At 42.3% G+C, this 22,264-nt stretch overlaps 1 protein-coding gene across 13 annotated transcripts in view; it reads left to right on the top strand.

Annotated features, from left to right (window-relative positions):
* The window catches only part of ZNF236 (zinc finger protein 236), a 192,479-nt gene that overhangs the window by 65,195 nt on the left and 105,020 nt on the right, over positions 1-22,264 (top strand). For all 13 annotated transcript variants that reach the window (XM_050941761.1, XM_050941762.1, XM_050941767.1 and 10 more), the window contains 6 exons: positions 2,584-2,856; positions 6,886-7,089; positions 11,554-11,698; positions 13,656-13,916; positions 14,247-14,497; positions 15,200-15,301. In XM_050941761.1, coding sequence (XP_050797718.1) covers positions 2,584-2,856; positions 6,886-7,089; positions 11,554-11,698; positions 13,656-13,916; positions 14,247-14,497; positions 15,200-15,301 — 1,236 coding nt within the window. The remainder of the gene's footprint in view (positions 1-2,583; positions 2,857-6,885; positions 7,090-11,553; positions 11,699-13,655; positions 13,917-14,246; positions 14,498-15,199; positions 15,302-22,264) is intronic.

The raw sequence follows: 22,264 nt of genomic DNA, 5'->3' as shown, positions 1-22,264 counted from the left end.
GAGGGGAATTTCAGTACTCACAAGCACTAAATTATCTGCTGACATATTAGTGCATGTGGAATGGCTTCCATCTTGGCTGAAACCAGAGCTTGAACTGAACACCTCCAGAGCTAAAAGTATGACTGAAAAATACATTACTTATATAGAGAATCCCAATGTTGTCTGATGCTTCTCAGTTTTATAGGGAGTTAAAACCCTATTAGGTGTATAGAGCCCATTTCATACATACCAAGGTACTTCAAAGTGTAACATTAATATCAAAAGTACCTATTTTAATTTTGATTTTTTAAACTAGCGAGAACAAAGGAAAAACTTTAAAAATACCAAATGTCAGTTATATGAACCTTGTTTTTAAAGAAGGGAATTGTACTGCATTTGAATGCGCATCAGGGAAGTTTGTGAAAAGCTGGTGCACTGGTATTTGCAGCTAGTACAAAGTGAGCCACTGGGAATGACACAATCTACAAACAGGATTCTAAACATTAAGACTATTTTGCAAATGTAGGGAGTAAAATAGGAAAGGTCTTAGTAATAAAATTCTTAAATGTAAGATTAAAGTTCAAAGAATTAATCCTGTTTCTGTGAAAAAGTACATTGCTTAAATTTAATCTTTCAGTTCTGTTCTCCTTTTATAAATGTAAAAAGAACAAAATTCTAATTTGTAGCCTAAATTCTTTTAAATTCAGTGGTACATGTATAGTATGTTGACTTAAGTTCTTTCAAGATGTGCACCAAGTAGAATTTCTTTAGGCCGAAAGTTCTTAATGTAAGAGAGAATTTTTCTTCAGATGGCTCTGTATGTTCCCTGCCTGGTGCAGTCTAATGGTGGAACCTTCACAAGCAGCGCCTGTTGGGGTGCTTTCTCTTCCCCTCCTCCCACCCCCGCCTTTAAGTGTTCACAAAGAATGAGGATATATAAAGGGGCACTACTCCCTCTACAGCCTCAGTTCTTTCCGACCACAAGCGCCAATCAGAAGTGAACCAGGCCAGTCTATCTGATCCTGGATTTTCTCCTACCTCAGAAGCAAGGTCCATTTAAAGCTATGTTCCAATCATTATGTAATTAGGACTTTATACTCACCTCCTGAGTTTTCAGCACTGCTTGCCAAACTACCCATAAATGAGAATATACAGAGCCACTCAGAGAAGAAATGAAGGTTATTTATAATCTGAATTCTTCAAGATGACTCTGCATAATCACACTTCCCATCCACCTTCCCTTCTTGCCCAGAGTGCTTGCTTTCTCTGAGTCAGTAGTGGAAGGAACTGAGGTCGTAGAGGACATAGCACCCTCTTATGTAGCTTCATCCTCAAATGTTTTTTAATGCTGATAGGAGGGGCAGAAAAGCAGTGTGTGCGCTCCAACAGGCATTGCTGGGAGAATGTTCCACTAGTAGGTTGCACTTTTTGACTCATTACCCATAGATGTGAATATGCAGTCATCTCAAAGAGCTCTAGTTACAATAAATAACCTTCATTTATTAATGGTGGTAGCCAATCTATTGCATGCCTGTATCCCTGTTTGATAAGTGTACTGGAAAAGAATATGCTTGGTTACGGTGGGAATTCCTTAATAATAATCATAATAGCAAGCCTGATAAAATTTGCGGAGAGAAGATATATTTTTAAAAGTACTAAAAAAGAAAATTAGATAACATGTAGGAAATCCATTTGATAAGTTTGCTCACTAGAGTAGATTTTTTGTAAAGGTCTGGCAAGAGATTATGGAAAGAAAACAGAGAGTAACTTTTTAAAAATAAATCTTTTACAAATAGGCAAAATCAGTTTAATTGTTAATGGAAAATGAAGATATTGGGCATAATATTGTCATGAAGATTAAGGTGATTTGGTGCTGATTCACATGATCTTTAGAATCAATCTAAGAGCTTTCATTTACATTCTTCACATTGTGTTCTCTAGGTATTTTGTATAAAAGTATTAAAAGACCTTTCCTCCATTGGAGCTACTGGAATCTGCTTTCAGAATGACTATTAATTCTCTGATATCTTCTTAGTGAATTTGACATTTCTAATAAAACAGTGCTATTTACCAGCTTTCTGCTATTCTGGACACTGTTTTTAATAGTCTATTTAAAACAGACAAACAAACAAAACAAACCTACGCATCCCCAATTGCAGACCTGTAATCATGATACTCTTTTTTTTATAACGATCCTGTGAGGAGTATAACAATTCAGTAATAGACTATGCTATGCTTAAATCCTGTCAACACAAACATACAGCTCAGAAATGGATAATATATTATATGCTATTCCCATATACACACTCCACACTGTAGAATAAAATGTTACTGTAGGTGTATTTTGTCCTCCTTCGTTACAGGTAACTACGATTAAATAGGATTATCTTGATTTTATTTTAATCGTATTTCTATAAGCAGTGTTTACTCTAAGGGGAAGGTATCTGAGAAGTGCATTACACTTTGTTTACTAAGTCTTGGCAAGAGTCTTCACTGCTCATTTTTAATTCTCATCTATTGAGTGACAATGTCAATTTATCAGATTGTTTATTAACTTACAAATATAAACAGGCACACATCTAATTTCAGTGTTATTTATTTCAGGTTCTGTACGTGAAGAGAATGGAATAAGATGGCATGTTTGCCCATATTGCTCTAAAGAATTTAAAAAACCCAGTGATCTAGTGCGCCACATTCGAATTCACACGCATGAGAAGCCATTCAAGTGTCCCCAGTGTTTCCGCGCCTTTGCTGTGAAGAGCACTCTCACAGCACACACAAAAACACACACTGGCATTAAAGCTTTTAAGTGCCAGTATTGTATGAAATGTTTTTCCACCTCAGGAAGCTTAAAAGTTCACATTCGTCTGCATACAGGTAAGACCTGTGAGGTTTCCCTATGGTTTTATATGATGATCAGAAGTCCTCCAAGAATAGGGGACAGAATTTGGTTTGTAGATATGAAGGCGATCAGCACCGTCCTAAATATCAAATATAGAATGAAGTATTTTGTTTCTGACAAATAACTTCATAAGAATTTAAATGGTAGCCCTGTTGTATTCTTGTATTATAAACTTTTTATTCACCAAATATTTTAACTTGTTCATGTCCCAATTCTCATTGGTGTGTGGCTTTTTTCACTCCCTTTTCTCTGCTAAACCACAACTGGCCACCCATGTTGTTTTCTTCCTTCACTTTTGTTTTTCATTTTCTCCTGGAACATATACCTGGAGGGCCAGTTCTTTAGCTACCCCAGGCTTCCAGACAACAACCATTACTTGAATTATGAAGCTATTGAATCATTGAAGGTGGTCAGGGCTGGCCTTACCATAAGGCGAACTGAGGTGGCCGCTTCAGGTGCCAGGCTGTGGGGCAGCACTACTAGGACCCAGAGTGTAGAAAATTGTCTGCTGTTGGTGCATATGTATTCTCTCTGCTCTAGATGCACAGAGATGGTGGAGTGTTGTGATGGAGGAAGGAGGACACAAGAGACATAACAGGCAGGCAGGAGAAAAGGTGAGAGGGGATAACAGAAGGCGCAGGGAGAGAAAGGAGGATGCGCCTCTTATTTACCTCTTCAGCACCCTCAGGAGCCTGGACTGATTACACCAGCTTCTCAGGGAGCTTTCTGTTTCCTGCTGCTTCCCTGAACCCACTTGAGGAGAACAGGCAGTCAACTGAAGTAGTAGAAGCCAGTTAGGCCCTTAAGATGTGATATCTTCCCTCACTCAGGCCCTGCTACCAGCCTGCTTATTTGTCCCCTGCAGTTGAGTGTTGAGAGCCACTATAGATGGCACAGAACAGCAGTCATGAGTGAAAGAAGAAAACACCCCTCTGGGGCAGCATTCAGAAAAAGAGAGAAAGCAAAGAAAGCTTTTCTCTCTAAACAGGAAGGAGCTCTCCTGAGATACATAGACACAAATGTTCACAATGAGCCTTCTGGCCTCAGTGAGGATGTGAATGGTGAGGAGATGCCTGATTTTCCAGTTAGTCAGAGTGCAGGTGACCTGGCAGCTACTGCAGCATCCATATCTCCATCTCAAATGGATGTAACCATGCACATTCCTGAAGAAGAGTGTAGATCAGAGAAGAGTGTGGTGGAGGCGCAAGAAACAGCTCAACTTAGAAACTTAGTTCCTTAAGTCTAGATGATCCAGGACTGTGGACTCATTTGAACAGTAGCCTGAGGGACTTCCTTGTACTGCATGGGCCATAGCAAGTGCAAAATTTCATGTTCTCCAAAGACAATGAAAATAGAAGTTTCCATCCAACACATTACTGGCATGAAATCCCCAATGGTGACAAAGTGGAGAGGCCATGGCTTATATACCCAAAAACCCAGAATGCTGCATACTGTTTTTGTTGCAAACTCTTCTAGTCTAATGTTCCAGCCACGTTGGGTTTTACAGGAACAAAGGACTGGAAAAATCTGGCTAGAAATCTGGCATGGCTTGCGAAGGCAGCAAATCACTAGAGAGCATTCTGTAAGTGGAAAGAACTTGAGATGAGACTAAGGTTAAAGGCCACCATAGATGATCAGCATCAAGAGAAGATTGCATCAGAGTCTCTTTACTGGCAAAATGGTCTGAAAAGGCTTATTGCCATTGTGAGAATGCTTGCTACCCAAACTCTAGCACTGCGTGGCACTTCAGATCAGCTGTATGTGCCAAACAATGGAAACTTCCTTAAAATTGTGGAGTTGATGGCTGAGTTTGATGCTGTAGTCCAGGAGCAGCTCAAATGAGTCAACACCCAAGAAATGTACACACACTGCTACCTTGGAAAAACCATTCAAAATGAGATCATACAGTTACTGGCAACAAAAGTCAAACAGAATATTGTAGCAGATCTGAAGTCAGCAAGATATTACTCTGTTATTCTGGACTGCACACCTGACATCAGCCATATGGAACAAATAACTTTAATGGTGCATTTTGTAACAAAAACAGAACGTAGTGAAAATGTCCCTGCAGTGGTGACTGTCAGAGAGCATTTTCTAGAATTTATTGACATTGATGATACTATGTGCTTCTTAAAAAGCTGAAGATACAGGAATTGCGATAGCTGACATTAGAGGTCAGGGCTACGATAATGGTGCCAACATGAGAGGAAAGAACAGAGGAGTGCAGACACTGATCCGAGAGTTAAACCCTAGAACTTTTTTTGTCCCATGCAGTTCTCATTCATTGAACTTGGTGGTCAGTGATGAAGCATCAGCTTCTAGTGAGGCTGCTGAATCTTTTAATGTAATTGAAAGCATCTGTATTTTTCTCTGAATCAATTCATCGATGGCAAATTTTGAAGCAACATCTGGGAACATCCTTTCTGACAGTGTCTTCCTGATTTGGTGTTTGCTATAAAAGGAACTGTTCATGGCAGAACAGTGGCAGAGGGAAATGGAATCACCAGAAATATAGATAACTTCACATTTATGTGTTGCTTAGTGTTGTGGTATGACATACTGTTTGAAATAAACATTGTAAGCAAGAGACTCCAAGATGTTGACCCTGATATATCTAGAGCAATGGAACAACTGGAAAAAGTAAAGTCAGACCTACAGTCTTTCTGGTCAGATGAGGGATTTCAAAACACTCTGAAGAGTGCACAGAAGTTGGCAGAGGAACTTAACGCTGAAGCTAATTTCCCACCCATTCAAGAATACAAGAGTCAGTGAAGAAGACGACGTTTTGATTAGGAGGCATGGGATAATCCCATAAAAGTCCCCAAACAACAATTCGAAGTTGAATTATTTAACCAGGTGCTAGATTGTGCAATTCAGTCAGTTGAAGAATGTTTCATGGAGCTCAAGGAACACAGCAGTATATTTGGGATGTTGTATGATATTCCAAAACTCCTCACTATACCTTAAGAAGACCTGCCTAGCAATGCAGGACACTAGAAACAGTGTTGACGCATGATGACATGCGAGTGATTTAGGTGATTAACTGAAAGCCCTTTCAAGATGCATTTTAGCAGGATCAACTCCAAAGGCTGTTCTGGAATATATGTGCACGAATAAAATGACCACCCTCTTTCCAAATGCTTTTGATGCTCTGCGCATACTTCTAACACTTCCTGTAACAGTTGCTAGTGGAGAACGCAGCTTCTCTAAGCTGAAGTTAATAAAAACACATCTACGCTCCATAATGACACAGGAGAGGCTGGTTGGCCTTGCAACAATATCAGTAGAACATGAGCTGGCCCAGACTGTGGACCTTCAGGAAGCAGTTCAAATCTTTGCAACCAAGAAGGTATGGCAAGTACCACTTTGATTATTCAAGCAGATAAAAATGCCAGTGTTTACTGTGCAGACAAGAAAAGTTACATTTGCTGTTCAGGTGTTTGAAAGTTAAGTGTTACTTCAAATTTTTGAACAAACCGTTTTAAGTTGTTTGTTCTCTTGTATTGGGGTAGGTAGCAGAGTAGTACTATGAGAAGAGTGGAACAGGAAGAAGGCAGAATAGAGACCTTTCAAAGTTTTGGTCCAAGCGAGAGGGCATGGGGTTGTCATTTGATCTCCCCGCTTCAGGTGCCAAAATGCTGTCAGCTGGCTCTGAAGGTGGTAGAAGCTTGTATACCTGAGTTGAAAGCTGCTGAGTGCAGTAGTTCTGAGATTCCAATATCTGTGGTGTTCCAGCATGGAGTTCACCCTTCAGGCATTCCTACTGGCTTGTAGTTGATAGTGAAGAGGATGCCACATAGTCACTACTCCTTCTTTCCATCAGTTTGGGAATCTCCCATTTCTGCTCTCTTCCCCAAGGAAAAATAACACACACGTCCTCCCCACATTTGGTTGTGTCAGTCTCTGTAAACACACGGTTATGATTTTACTGTTTGGATTCCACAGCTTTTATTCCTGTGGACATGGGAGTAAACCATGAAGTAATATATTTTAATCTCTTCCAGGTGTTAGACCTTTTGCTTGTCCTCACTGTGATAAAAAGTTCAGAACATCTGGCCACAGGAAGACTCACATTGCTTCACACTTTAAACACACTGAATTACGAAAGATGCGACATCAGCGTAAACCTGCAAAAGTTCGAATAGGAAAGACCAGCGTTCCAGTACCGGATATTCCTTTGCAAGAACCCATACTCATCACTGATTTAGGTGAAGACTGAGTTCATATGTGCTATAACTTGCTTATTATAATCCTGAAATTTGAGTTTAGAATATGAATGAAGTAGAGTACACTATTAGGCAAAGGCAGTCTATAAACTCACTCAAGAAGATGCACCTGGAATTAACTGTTCAGCAGCCACAGAGAAAGCTGTACCGTCAGCTATTTGAATTGAAAGTGTACTTTATGAATTTATAACAAAGCATTTTTTTATTGATAGAATTCTATAAAGCTTAACAGAAAAAAAATTATAAAATATGCAGTGTAGAAAAGGTAAACATATGCATTTGTTTCCTTTAGGTTTTTTCTGAGCTAATGCTTAGAGAACATATTCTAAAATCTCCTTATTCTAATCACATTTATTCTTGATACAATTATAATTTTATATGGCTTTAGTGGATTTTGTGTAGGTGGGAACTCAGTTGAATTAGTGTCATTAGCGATAACATTTGAATATGGGAATATATTCTAGAAAGCTTACATGACATCTTTCTATTCTGGAATAGGATGTTATATGACTTATCACTTTTTAAAACCATTTTGTTGGGAAAGGTTAGTAGTTGTTCAGCTTTAGATGAAGGATTGTATTGTAAATAAGAGGTTAGTGACAGTGGGCAAGATACTATGATATGTATGTACTTACATTTTCACCTACATATAGTTGATTTAGACTCCATTAGTGATGGGCAGTTTTCTGCTTTGACTACCTTAAACTAGATATACTAAACATAGTATTATTTTCAAAACTCCAACCAGAGTACAATAACCATGTGAAGTTTCGAATGAAAAAGATCAAACTTTAGACCTAGAATATTATTAAATTGTTAAAGATATTAACATGGCCATAACAATCAGATTGGCTCCATTATTTTATAAATGAAAAAAACTCCACAAATTACTTCTTTTTAGATGAAACTGCCAATAATATCATAGTTTTACAATCCTATTTTAGTTTTTTATATAATAAAGTTAGATTTAATAAAAGTCCTGTTTAGTCATGTGCGTTTTAAATGTAACACTTAAGAGCTTTTTAGAGACTTGGGTCCAAATTCTTTTCTGTGTCCAGTCTTCACTTCAATAGATTACCATTTGCAGCTCCATATCTCTCAGCCAAACTCTGTGCTGGTGCTGGCATAGTTTAAGCTTTGTCTTGACTAGGATTTAAAGGTCCGATATTAAAATGTGTTTGCCAACATTCTAAAACTTTACTGTGGACAAGGCATTGGATACAGTTGTAAAGCATGTTAGCAAATGCTTTTAACTAGCACATTTTTAAATGCTAGTCAAGACCAAGCTTAAACTATGCCAGCACCAACACAGAATGTGCTGTCCGTAGCCACTCTGTACACAGTAGTGCATTTGCTTTTTTTGTATTTTGATAGTATCCTTACTCTATTATCATTGCTTGTCTTGAAAGATTATTGTGCTTCTGTTGGTTTTAAGAATTCGTACAGGTCGCTAATATTTTAGAGTAGACAGTTTGCTTATTCAGTTTGTAAAATCTTTTTTCCCTTTGTAAAAGGAATATATACATGTTGATTCCACACCCTCCTATGTGTTTTTGTTTTAAGAATCTCTTGACATTAATCATGTTAGACTACATCAAAGCATTTAGTCATAGGATATAATATTCAGATCAGCCAGGAGTGAATTTTAAATACAACTATGTAACTTTATTTTTTAGACCAAAGAAGAAATAGAAACATATTTTGTTCTGTGGTGGAATTAAAATGTCTTCAGTGATTAGATTGATTTGATTAAATTGCACATTTCTAAATGTTAAGAATTGTGAAATACATGGAAAAGTAGGGTTTTTTTTACAGATGTATTGTAATTCTTGCACGTTACCCGGTTTGAAATGTGCTGTGTAGGAATCTGAACTTCTACTACTCCTCTAACAGGTGGCAAATGTCACCAGAGGGAAGGTGAATGTAAGTGTTCTGAGAACTATCATTTTCTTTTCTGTGAATGGTGACGAGAAATTCCAAGCTGCAAATATCTTTGCTCTGTGTTGGTGGTATGGTTGAACTGTTTCTTGACAGAAAATTAAAAAGATGTAGGTTTTATTTTTTGCCGAAAATATTTTTTTCATTCATTTATTTATTCATTTGTTTGCTCTTGGGTCCAGATATTTTAAGGCTGGTTTCTTTGTATGTTCCCTATGGTATTTTTAATTAAAGTATTGACCAAAAAGTGCCATTATGACTTCAGTCATTTTTCTGAATTTGACTGATGTCCAATACTATTTATTCCTGCTTTTGGTTGGGAACAAATGTTGTTTTAAAGAATAAGTTCTCAAAAATATCTGGTTAAGTTTCTGCATCCTGGGTAAAGTATCAGAGGGGTAGCCGTGTTAGTCTGGATCTGTAAAAGCAGCAAAGAATCCTGTGGCACCTTATAGACTAACAGACGTTTTGGAGCATGAGCTTTTATGGATGAATACACACTTTGTCAGATGCATCAGTTGCATCTGACGAAGTGGGTATTCACCCACGAAAGCTCATGCTCCAAAACGTCTGTTAGTCTATAAGGTGCCACAGGATTCTATCCTGGGTAAAGTGTCTCTTGTCTTTCCTGGCTACTTCAAACATTTTCTCATTCATCTGATCAGTTATCGAAATAATTAGAGAATATTTGGCTGTGTTCACAGTAGGAATTTTCATTACTTTTCCAAATATTTGATGAATGCCAGTGGTAGCATGAGTGATGGTTCTAATGTGGACTGGGCAAATGCTTTTCCACTTGTGTGTGTGTGTGTGTGTGTGTGTGTGTGTGTGTGTGTGTGAGAGAGAGAGAGAGATCTCCAAATACTAATTTGTGTGGAGCCACCTGTACAGTTCAAAATTTTGATGGTAGCTCCATACCATTGTGATATGGATCCTAAGATGCAAGAAAGGGGATAGAAACACTATTTTGGAGAGGGGCAAGGATAGGTTTGCAGGAGGAGGCGATCGTCATCTATAGTTGTTAAGTCTCTACTGAGAGGAGCTCTACTTCTATCAAGGTTTAGGAACAACACAGCAGGAAAAGCACTTGCCAAGTGAAGCTCTGTTCCTGTTTGATTTAGAAGACCCAGATCATCTCCTGTAGGCCTCTCCTGCTTCCACCCCCCCTCCCCCCGCCCAACAAAACAGTGTTAAAAGAAATTCATTGGTCACATATTCTCTTCTTAGCTGCTGTTTTTAATCCCAAAGGATGTTCCTCTACTCTCGTGCTTTTACCTTCAAGGATAGCAGTGTGGAGCTAGGCAGAAGAAACCCTCTAAACTTTCCTTTGTGGGGAGAAATAAAACACCTGTTAGGAAGAATGGTGGGTGGACAGGCTGAAGAGCTAGAATGGTGGGTGGACAATTATCCTGCTAACCACTTCCTAATGCTGGTCCTGATTCTAGTCTCTAGAATCTAAAGTAATACAGGACACGGGTTGTGTAGTAGTTTTTGTTGTCAGAACTGGGTCGCAGTGCAATGAAGTTTGAAAACCTCTGAGCTAGAAGATGGCAAAAACTGGCTATTTCTGTGAATTTAAGCAGCACAAACGGATTTATGTAGCCTCTTAGTAAAAAGGTAAATTGTACAGTAACTTTTTACAAGATTGCACCCTACTGCTTTGCACAGGACTCTGTTTTCAGTTCAAAGATGTGTGAATGGTTTTGGACCTTTTTACTTGATAAATCTGCTACTACCTCACATTCTGTCACATCATTTGAGAAGGGGTTCTTTTGTGAATTTTCTGAGACTAAGACTTGGACAGTTAGTAGCAGGAACTCTCCTCATTTTGCAGAGCTGAAGTTGGCTGTCTTCAGGGTACAGTGTATAAACAGCATCTGTTTAAATAAGGTTTGTTTTTTTTTCCCCAATGAATTTGTGATGGCACTGAAAAGATAACCCATCAATTAGTGAAGGTAGGTGTTGGGCAAACAAGTATTGATAATTTCCATTCTCTGTTTCAAATGTAGGTTTAATGTAATGTGAGGAAGACCAGTGCTACAGTGATGGGGTATCACTTATATAAACTCTACCAATTAAATCTCATGTAACAAAATTACACAGCAGTGGGACAAAATGAAATCTAGCTAATTAAAGTGTCATGTGAAATGACTGAAATAAGATCCGTATATAGGACTTCAGTCAGTTGGTAGTGAATTAGTAAATAAATTGGGTTTTATTGAACTTGTTTTGGATTTTGTTGGAAATAAATGTCTAATATGGACTCAGAGGATTGTATTTGCAGCTTACTGTAAGGGGCTGGAGCCATTAGTGCTGGAAGGAACTGTGCCGCTAAGGTACCACATGTAATTTTAAATAGATATTGTAAAGATGTTTAGGTTTTTTCCTGTTACTACCGATTTACTATATTTAATAATATGTATTGTTTTGTAAAATGTTTAATCTCTTTATACCATTGCAGCTTTACCAGATGATCCCATTTTGGTTTTTTTTGTTTTATACATGCAGGTCTTATCCAGCCAATCCCAAGGAATAGCCAGTTTTTCCAAAGTTATTTTAATAATAGTTTTGGAAATGAAGCAGACAGGCCATACAAGTGTTATTACTGCAATCGAGCATATAAAAAATCTTGCCATCTTAAGCAACATATCAGGTAAAGTAAACACAAAAGAGAAAGGAAATGTATTTAATAAAAGTTACTTAATGTGAGGACAGTTAAAATGGAAGAATAATTTGTGGGAGGTGTTTGTATAGGACTCCTTGCTAAGGCTTCAGCTTTACTATCTTGCTGTCCTTAGCTAGTGAAACTACAGAATTAACTTTAAGCAGTCAGGTTGATCCAGATTTTTGGCTAACTTGTACTCTGTGCACTGCCATCAATATCAGTGGGGTTGCTTGGGCATATTAGTGCAGAATTTATCCTATTGACTCTTAAGCTCCTGGTTTTTCTAAACTATGTACAAAAATGTGCAAGCAGTTGTATGGACATTTACTGCACGAATTGAGTGAGTTATGGTAAAGGGGCCAATTATATGTTTAACTGTTGAAATCAGAAAAGGAAACTGGGCTTGTAACTGCATGCACATTTTTCTGTGCACGCAGTTCACAACTAGTGGTTATCAGTGCATACTTTCTTACTGGTTGTTTGAAGTTCAATTCAAAAAATAATTTTGGGTATGCATTATGCATGTAGTATAATTCTTGTGGGCAAAAATCTGATCATGTAATTAAAGACCATAAGATTAAACAGGCAATCTTAATTCTGGCATTTCCAAACTTTTTAGTGCTTGACTTTACAACCTTAATATTCTTTGAAGGTTGGCTTTGTGTGTATAGGGAGGTGAGTGTAATTTCTTGGTTTTAAAAAAAAAGAAAATTGAAAAAACAAATTTTCATTTGTCATCATATTGGCACCCACATGGTTCATCTGCAAAGTTGAAACCTTTAGCTCCACTACACAGACCTTTGCCTTTTGAGCTAACTGAGTTACTTATAGCAATAGTAGGTTGTCATCCTCTCTGTGGATCAGCACTAGTAGGGGATGAGACCTACATTTTGGCAGTAGGTGCCACAGGTATTTGCTGATGGAGATATGGTGAGACTCAGGAGTATTAGATTCCATTCCAGGGTCTATAAGGAGTGATATAGTAGTCATACTGTTCTGCCAATTCTGCTTCCCCTCTCCTGCAAGATTGATCCTTTGTGCCCCATCGCTTCCAAATTGTGCCCGCTCCAGTCATGTCTCCTTAGTTCCAGTTCCATTCTCTACACTCAAGCTCCTCATACAAGCACCGGTCTCCTTGCACAGCTGGTCTTGGTTTCCCTCCCCATGAGCTCCTTGTCCGATTTCAATCTTCACCTTCACCCACTGGCTCCGAGTTTCAGTACACCACTTCTTAGTTGCATTTCCCTGCCCTTGTTCCTTCTCCCAATCTGCTCTCCCACTCCATCCCTGTCTGACTCTGCATTTTAATCAGGGAGCTGCTGGACCCAACCAGGTTAGGGAGGGCAGTGTGTGCACAGAAGAGACAGTCTCTCTGCTTTCAGCTCACAGCAGCCCAGGGGCTATTCAGCCCTGAGTTGGAGCATGCTCACTGTGGACAAAATCTTCAGGGAATTTAGCTGCAAGTCTCAACTGAGCATTTGCAAACTGAGATTTTTCAAAGACTTGACTAAATTTGCATGTATTTTCATGGGAACAGCAACAGGCATATCCTGGATATAAAGGCTACCCTGGCCTAATTTCAAGACCCTGCTCCAAAGCATGGTGGCACTAGAGGTCAAAAAAAGGTCACCAGCATTTTTTCCTGACCTCATTCTTGGAAATGGCGGAATTATTTTAGCTGAAATTTTCCAGTAGTAGTAATACTTAATACTTAGGCAGAAGGTTGGCATGCAGAATTTCAGCTCAAATATTCTAAGTTTGGCAAAGTTCTAAGTGAGAAGTTTCTACTGACTCTGCCTATTATTATGTGCCTAAGTGTAGTTATATAACCATTTTTAAACTTATATTGTCAGGTTTTGTTGAACAAAATGTTAGATGCTCTTTGGTTATGTTTTTTCTTATTTTGCTGTAAACGCAATTTGTGCTTTTGCTTTTTTTTTAAAAGATCACACACCGGTGAGAAGCCATTTAAGTGTTCTCAGTGCGGAAGAGGTTTTGTCTCGGCTGGAGTGCTAAAAGCACATATTAGAACTCATACTGGATTGAAAGCTTTTAAGTGTCTTATATGTAATGGGGCCTTCACTACTGGTGGTAGCCTAAGGCGACACATGGGGATTCATAATGATCTTCGACCATATATGTGTCCATATTGTCAAAAAACATTCAAAACTTCATTAAACTGCAAAAAACACATGAAAACTCATAGGTAGGTATAAAACTTTTTTTTTTTTCAACTCTTTCAGTACATTGCAGTAGTTCATCCTTAAAGCTTCCTTGAAAACTAGCTTTGATTTAGGAGCTATGTTTTTTGTTATCTGGGTTCTAGAAGAGTTAAGAGTAGTTTGGCATAATGAATTAGGAAAAAGCCCTTGTTAGCATCTAGTATAATGGGTCTTGGTCTATAACTGAAGTTCCTAGGCACTACTTTAGTACAAATAAATGATGATAAAATAGTAAAAATGTCATATAAAGAGCTAAAATAGTGTCTAGGTGTGTGCATCATTTGCTAATAAAAGATCTCTTCTTTCATTCTCAGGTATGAGCTTGCACAGCAGCTTCAGCAGCACCAGCAAGCTGCTTCAATAGATGATTCAACAGTAGATCAGCAAAGCATTCATGTTTCCACTCAGATGCACGTAGAGATTGAAAGTGATGAGCTGCAGCAGCCAGAAGCTGTCACAACAGATCAGGAAGCTATTTTAGAACTAGACCAGCAGCAGGTGGTAGCCACAGAAGAAACAGGACTGGGACAACAATTGACTGACCAATCTTTAGAGCAAGATGAAGGTATATGTTCAGAACATCAAAAACTACACTAAAGAAAAAATCAGTTTTAGGTGAAGTTTCTAAATTATTTTATCTTGAAAATGTTTATGAATTTGGTTTTAAGACATCTGAAATAATGGTTTAGAAAAACATATACTTTCTGTAAAAGTGTACAATAATTACTTAAAATGTACGTAAATGAGTTAATTTTTCTTACCCTGCATAATTCTGTAAAATATACTGGGAAATATAAAATATTTTATATTAACCCTTACCCATTTCTATTTGGCAAACAAATCTAAACAATATATCACAAAAATATGCTGTGTAATACTTTATGCAAACATATTCTCTCTAAATCACCATCTTCCAGCACAACTTTTCAGGGTGTTATCAAAGCACACGTGCACAGTTGGTGGAAAGAATACAAAATATTGTGTTAGTTGCCACTGCCAGTATCAGAAAGTTAGGTAGATCTGGTTAAATGAGATGTTTGTGTTCGCAGTTGATCAATAGAGTTGATTAAAAAAATTAAAACTTAAAAAAAAAAAAAAATACAAAACCTAAAGATTTAAATCTGCAGGACTGCACCTGACAGATAATTTTAAAATAAAAAGATTTAAATAGCTTGAATAATGACATATTAAATAAATTTATTTGTGATTAATTGTATATGTACGTAATTAATGTATTTTTTTTTTGAATTTATGTTCCTGATTTCAGATAGGTTTGTGACATCCCAACATGCTTTACAGGAGAACATCAATCAGTTCGAACAGCAAACTCTAACACAACAGTCATTTGATCAGCAAGGGTTATCACAAGGTTAGTTATAGATAAAAAATTTTTAAATTACAGTTCTTAGTAAATTTGGCCCTAAAGTGTTAGAATTATTAAAAGCTTCACTTCTGTGGACACAGAATATGGGTAACCATGTGTTTAGCTGTCCCATTCGTGCATGCACAAAAGGAGACCTACTGAAAACCTGATCTTAACTATTTTGAAAATAGACCTTGTAATCTGAAAAAATTGAGTTTTTGGCTATTTAAACTTGTCTAGGTTTTCCTTTAAAATGATCTCTATCTAGTGGTTACAGCATGAGATTTATAGTCAGGCATTTTGTATTCTGTTCCTAGTTTGAGTGACCATGAGCTGTCTTCATAGCATCTTCTGTCTCAACTAAACAACATATTAATGGAACCCAGTAATGTTTTCCTACCTCACAAAGGCATTGAGGCTTACTTAATGTTTGTAAAGCACTTTGAGATTATTGATGAAAAAGCACCAGGTATTAAAAATGCACAGCATTAGTTTATCAAATTTACATACTGCCATAGCAGTGCCCTTTAAAATTTGCAAAAATATATGCAAAAGTCAAAAATCTCCTATTTAATTTATTATTTTGATGTTTACATGTATTTTTGCAAATGTTGCAGGGGGGGAAGGGGTTATCAAAGCTGGGCAAGTGGTGTAAATCTGGTAGTATTAGAATGAGTGAGGGAAGGATAATAACATTAAGAACTGGCTGGATCCCTGAACTAATCATTAATGATACCTTAACCCTGGAGCTTTTTGAAGCTGTAAAAAAATTTTTTAAAGGAAGCATAATAATTTTGCATGTTTTTCTTAGACTATTTGTTCACGTCCATTTCACATTAGGTGTGCGTGCGCCGCGTGGCACGGACGTTGGAAACTATTCCCCTTAGCAGCTCCCATCGAGTCGGCAGGGGAGCCCCATAGAGTGGCACCTCCATGCTGGTGCATATATACCCCTGCCGACCCTCCCCCTCAGTTCCTTATTACCCTCTGTGGTGGCATTGGAACAACTCTCTTTCTCGCTTGCGAGTGATCCCTTAGCACAGTTGTAGCAGTTATTAGTAGTTAGCACTTCTTAGTTGTTAGATACTTAAGTCTCCTTTGTTAGAGTTGAAAGTTGCTTCCAGCACCAGTCCCGGGCTGCGGGGCATGCCACAGGCCCAGGGGTTTAAGGCTTGTGCCGCAAACCTATTCCGAGTAGTGACCACCATGACTCGCGTCTCCATTGTTTGGGGGAAAATTGCACCAGACTGAGCGCTGCAAGGTCTGTAAGGCGTTCAAGTCTAAGACTAAGAAAGAAAGGGACTTTCGCCTCAAGCAGTTGCTTGTGGAGGCCGTACTGCAACCTTCGGCCTTGGAGTGTCCGGCTTCAGCGTCCTCCGTGCATTTTGCCCCGGTGTCAGTCCGTGATCCGGCGCCAGTGGGGCATCGTAAGCCTGCGGCACCAAGGAAGCAGGACAGGCCCCGACACTGCTTGACCTCTCCGGCATGGTTGAAGGGGCAGCCAAAAGGCGACGGGGCGCTCCCTGCATAAGAAGGCAGCGCCTTCCAAGAGGCTGGGCACTCAGAGGGGCAGTGTGGCCCCAGGACATACACCAGCTCCGGTGGCGCAGGTCTGTCAAGCCCCGGGCTAAGTGGTTTGAGTGCCAATGAAGGGATGGAGGAGATTCTAGAACAGCCCTCTACACCAGACACCTTTGAGGTGGCAAAGGACCTCATTGAGCTGTTGGCTGCAAGCCCCCTCTCAGGGGAGAAGCCTCTGGTACCATCACCAAGGTGCCATCCAAAGGGAAGCCGGCAATAGTGTGCTGCTCGAGGTCATCGCCCTGGCACTGCTCCCGGCACCGCTCCTGGTCAAGCTCAGCCTCCGTGGACTCCCAGATGCCCTTGACCCAGCGGGATTTGGTGACACCGGAGCTGAGCCAGCATGCGGCCCCTGCCCCGTCGGCACACTGATCCCCGTCGCCGTCGCTAGGCCGGCACCGAAGGGACATAAGGCTGAGATCACTGGCCCCAGGCAGAAGGCACCAATCCTGGTCCCAAGAGCATCGGTACCGATCCTGGTCAGTGAGGAGCCGTTCTCCAGCCTCCCGACGACACCGAGCCACTGCACCGCCTTGGCCATTGAGGTTGGAGTCTGAGGTCGACTCAGGCGGCTTCAGCTACATCTGCAGGGCGCCAATGGGCAGGGAGCCCCAGGCAGTGTTGCAACCCCAATGAGGCCCACCAGGACAATGGCCCTTTTGGATCCTGTGGGCCTATCATCAACAGCAAGAGACCTCCTCGAGCTTCGAGGTCTGTGTATTCGGTGCATCAGTCCCGGTCCCTGCCCAGGCACCCCTCGACAGCTAAGGAGGCCACGGTGTCCAGACCATCGGACACTTCTCTGGAGCACTGGTAAGTGGAAGTGATGCCGAGCCTGGTGCCATCCTGGGGACAATCAACTTGGCAGGGTGGAAGAGGCACAGCAGCTCCTTATCCCTAGATGAGGCTGTGGCGGGCACTGCAGTGTTGTGGCCTCCTCCGATAGACCACAGGGCGCACCAGGAGCTGCTCTGCAGGGTTGCCCAGAACTTGGGCCTACAGGTGTAGGAGGCGGGTGAGCAGGAGGATCCTATGGTGGACATCTTAAGCCCTGAGGGTCCCTCCAAAATTGTGCTCTCACTCATAAAGACAATCCAGACCAACTACAAGACTGTCTGGCAAACCCCAGCCTCCAGCGCGCCAACGGCCAAGGAGGTAGAGAGGAAGTACTTCACCCCTTCCAAGAGCTGCGAGTTCCTCTTTTGTCATCTGGCCCCCTGTTCTCTGGTTGTCTCAGCCGTTAATGAATGGGAGCGTCATGGTCAGCAAGCCCTGGCTCCCAAGGCCAAGGAGGCTAAACATTTGGACCTCTTCGGAAGGAAGGTCTACTCCTCTGGGGGCCTTCAGTTACGGATTGCAAACCAGCAGGCGATCCTGAACAGGCACAATTTCAACTCCTGTGTGGCAGTTTCAAAATTTAAGGACCGCTTGCCCCAGGGCTCTCAGCCTGAGTTTACGGGCCTCATAGAAGAGGGAAAGGCAGTAGCCAAGACCTCTTTACAGGCCTCTCTGGACTCGGCAGACGCAGCAGCCAGAATGATCGCCTCAGGTGTGGTGATGCGGCGCTCGGCGTGGCTTCAGGCTTTGGGCCTCCCTCCCAGAGGTCCAGAATACCCTTTAGGACCTCCTCTTTGAAGGGTCTGGCCTCTTTTCGGATCAGACTGATGCCAGGCTGCATAGCCTCAAAGACTCCCAGGCCACCCTCAAGTTGTTGGGAATGCACACCCTGGCGACTCAGAGGAAGCTGTTCAAGCCTCATTGCCACTGCTGAGGTGGTTACCAGCCTCGTCCTAGGCAGGAGCAGGGACAATAGGCGCAGGCGGAACAACACGCCTAACCAGGGCCAGGGCCAGGGCCAGGTCAAGCCCCAGCCTGGCAATAAGCAGGGATTTTGAAGGTGCGCTCGAGGACAGTGTACCACCCCAGCTCCCGGATCCTTCCCCATGTTTCTTGAACCAGTTGTCCCACTTCTCCCATGCATGGTCCCATATAACATCGGATCGTAGGGACTTATGCACGGTACAAGTGGGATACATGCTGCAGTTCTCCTTCTCTCCTATTCACCCTCCTTCCCTGTCCCTCTTCAGGGACCCCTCTCACGAGCAACTCCTTATGCAGGAGGTTCAGTTGCTCTTCAAGGCAGGTGCGGTGGAGGAAGTCCCTCAGGAACTAAGGGGGGGAGGGTTTTACTCTCGTTTATTTTCTCATCCCCAAGGCAAAGGGGGGGCGGGGGGCTTCGGCCCATTTTAGACCTTTGCAGGCTCAACAAATTCTTAGTCAAGGTCCGCTTCCATATGGTCTCCCTGGGCATTATTATTCCATCCCTGGATCCAGGGGATTGCTATGCTGCCCTGTACATGAAAGACGCATACTTTCATATTGCCATTCACCTGGCTCACTGGCGGGTTGCCATAAACCAGCACCATTAGCAGTTTATGGTCCTCCTATTCAACTTGGTGGCAGCGCCCTGCATGTTCACGAAATGCACAACAGTAGTGGCAGCCTTTCTGCAAAAGAGGAGAAAATGGGTATACCTGTACCTCGACGATTGGCTCCTCGTGAGTCAGTCCAAAGAGGAGGTCTGTTCCCACGTAACGGTGGCCCTGGACGCATTCCTTAGACTGGGTCTCCTCGTACATGCCCAAGTCTTCCCTGATACCAACTCAAAGGCTGGAGTTCATCGGGGCAGTGCTGGACTCGGGGCAGGCGCGAGCGAGCCTCCCGGAACCCAGATTCCTGGCCATCCAGCGCATGGAAGACTCAGTATTAAGGTTTCCAACTACTACAGTCAGATGCTGTCTACAGCTCCTAGGGCACATGGCGGTGTGCACTTACGTGGTCAAGTACACTTGGCTGAGGCTCAGGACTTTACAAGCCTGGCTCGCCCGATCGTATCACCTGGGCAGAGATCCCCTAGACTTATCGTGATGGTTCCTGCCCAGGCATTGGACTCCCTGCGCTGGTGAGTGAATCGGCCAGTAGGTATGCAAGGGTATCCCTTTCACTGTGCCGCAGTCTGCTCTTACACTAGTGACAGACGTGTCAGACCTTGGCCAGGGGGCTCACTTAAGGGACCTAAGGCCACAGAGCTTTTGGTCCAGGGATGAAGTGTTGCTCCACATCAATGTGAAGGAGCTCAGGGCGGTTCGTCTAGCCTTCCAAACCTTTCATGCTACTTTGGAAGGTCACAGCATGACAGTTCTGACAGACAACGCCACCGCCACGTTTTATATAAACAAACAGGGTGGAGCCCGCTCCTCTCCCCTCTGCCATGAGGCTCTTCTCCTGTGGGACTTCTGGATAGCCTGGTCCATCCATCTTGAAGTGTTATACCTCCTGGGAGCACGGAACGAGCTGGCGGACCGCCTCAGCAGGTTGTACTGCACGCACGAGTGGTCGATGAGGTTGGACATCTTGCAAGTGGTCTTCCAAAAGTGGGGTTTTCCCCAAATGGACCTCTTTACCACCAAGGACAACAGCCAATGTCCACAGTTTTGTTCGTTCCATAACCACAGCCCGGACTCGGTCAGAGATGCATTCGCAATCACTTGGGGCGGGAGTCTGAAGTACGCCTTTCCTCTGCTTCCACTCATCCACAGAGTCCTCAAAGTTCGCAGGGACGAGGCAACGATAATTTTGATCGCCCCCACTTGGCCTCATCAACACTGGTTTATGACCCTGCTAGAGCTGTCAGTGGCTGCCCCGATTGCCCTGGCCCTGCACCAGGATATCATCATGCAGGACTGCGGGCACCTGCTCAACCCGGATCTGCAGTCTCTGCATCTCATGGCGTGGAAACTCTGTGGCTGAATGCTATGGAGAGCCAGTGCTCTCTTCCGATAAGGCAAATTCTCCTTGGCAGTAGAAAACCCTTCACTAGGGGGACCTACCTAGCTAAGTGGAAAAGATTCTAATGCTGATGTGAGTCTAAGCAGGTACAGCCACTCCAGGCTGCCATTCCAGTCATCCTAGAATACCTCCTGCACCTCAAGCATCAAGGTCTCGCCCCTTCCTCGATCAGGGTGCATCTGGCGGCCATTTCAGTGTTCCACCTGGGGGAATCCGGGTGTTTGGTGTTTTCTAACTCCATGGCGATGCAGTTCCTCAAGGGACTGGAGAGGGTATTCCTTTACTTGCACCTGCCGGTTGACCCTGGAACCTAAATCTGGTACTCTCTAAGCTCCTGGGCCCTCCATTTGAGCCCCTCACCTCTTGCTCTCTTCCACCTCTCCTGGAAGGTGGTGTTCCTGGGGGCCATTACGTCCGCAAGGAGGGTGTCTGAGTTGAGGGCCCTCACCTCAGAACCGCCTTAAACAGTCTTTTATAAGGACAACGTGCAACTCAGGCCACACCCTAAATTCCTCCCTAAGGTAGTCTCCCAATTTCATATGGGCCAGGACATTTGTTTGCCAGTATTCTTTCCTAAACCACACACGGACCCGAGTCACCGTAGCCTGAACACTCTGGATGTCCGAAGGACCATGGTGTTCTATTTGGAGCAGACTAGGCCTTTCTGCAAGTCGACGCAGTTGTTTGTCCCCATAGCCGACAGAATGAAAAGTCTTCTGGTCTTGGCACAGCGTATATCGTCATGGATTGCGGGCTATATTTTCGTGTGCTACGAACTCGCCAAGGTTCCAGCCCCGACAATCACGGCCCACTCGACCAGGGTGCAAGCGTCTTCAGCAGCTTTCCTGGTTCAGGTCCCAATCCAGGGGATCTGTAAAGCAGCCACCTGGTCCTCGATGCAGACATTCACAGTCCACTACGTGGTCAATGAGCAGGACAGAGATGACATGGCAATCGGCAGGGCTGTTCTCCAATCAATTGTTCCATGACTCCTACCCTCCTCCTATGGTAAGCTTGTGAGTCACCTAATGTGGAATGGACGTGAACAAGCACTCGAAGAAGAAAAGATGCTTACCTGCCTTTTTGTAACTGTTGTTCTTTGAGATGTGTTGATCACGTCTATTACACTTCCCACCCTCCTTCCCCTCTGTTGGAGTCACTGGAAAGAAGGAACTGAGGCCGGGTCGGGTCAGCAGAGGTATATATGCACTGTCATGGAGGCGCCACTCTAGGGGGCTCCCCTGCTGATCCGACAGGAGCCGCTAAGGGAAAAAGTTTCCGATGTCTGTGCACATGGTGCGCACACACCTAATGTGTAATGGACATGAACAACACATCTTGAAGAACGACAGTTATGAAAAGGTAGGTAACCGTCTTTTCTCTAGACTCCACTGCAACTTACTTTCAACTTCAGTTCTTTTTAAATAAATTTTTGTTCAGGAATAGTCATGTCTTCCAATGAACACCAAAAGTTTTTAATATGGCTGTCATATAAAGTCTGCAGAAGGGAAGTTCTGTTCTTTTACAAGGCCCACCAAA

Source organism: Gopherus flavomarginatus, chromosome 2, assembly GCF_025201925.1.
Source record: "Gopherus flavomarginatus isolate rGopFla2 chromosome 2, rGopFla2.mat.asm, whole genome shotgun sequence".
Taxonomy (NCBI): domain Eukaryota; kingdom Metazoa; phylum Chordata; order Testudines; family Testudinidae; genus Gopherus; species Gopherus flavomarginatus.
This window is presented reverse-complemented; position numbering and strand designations above follow the sequence as displayed.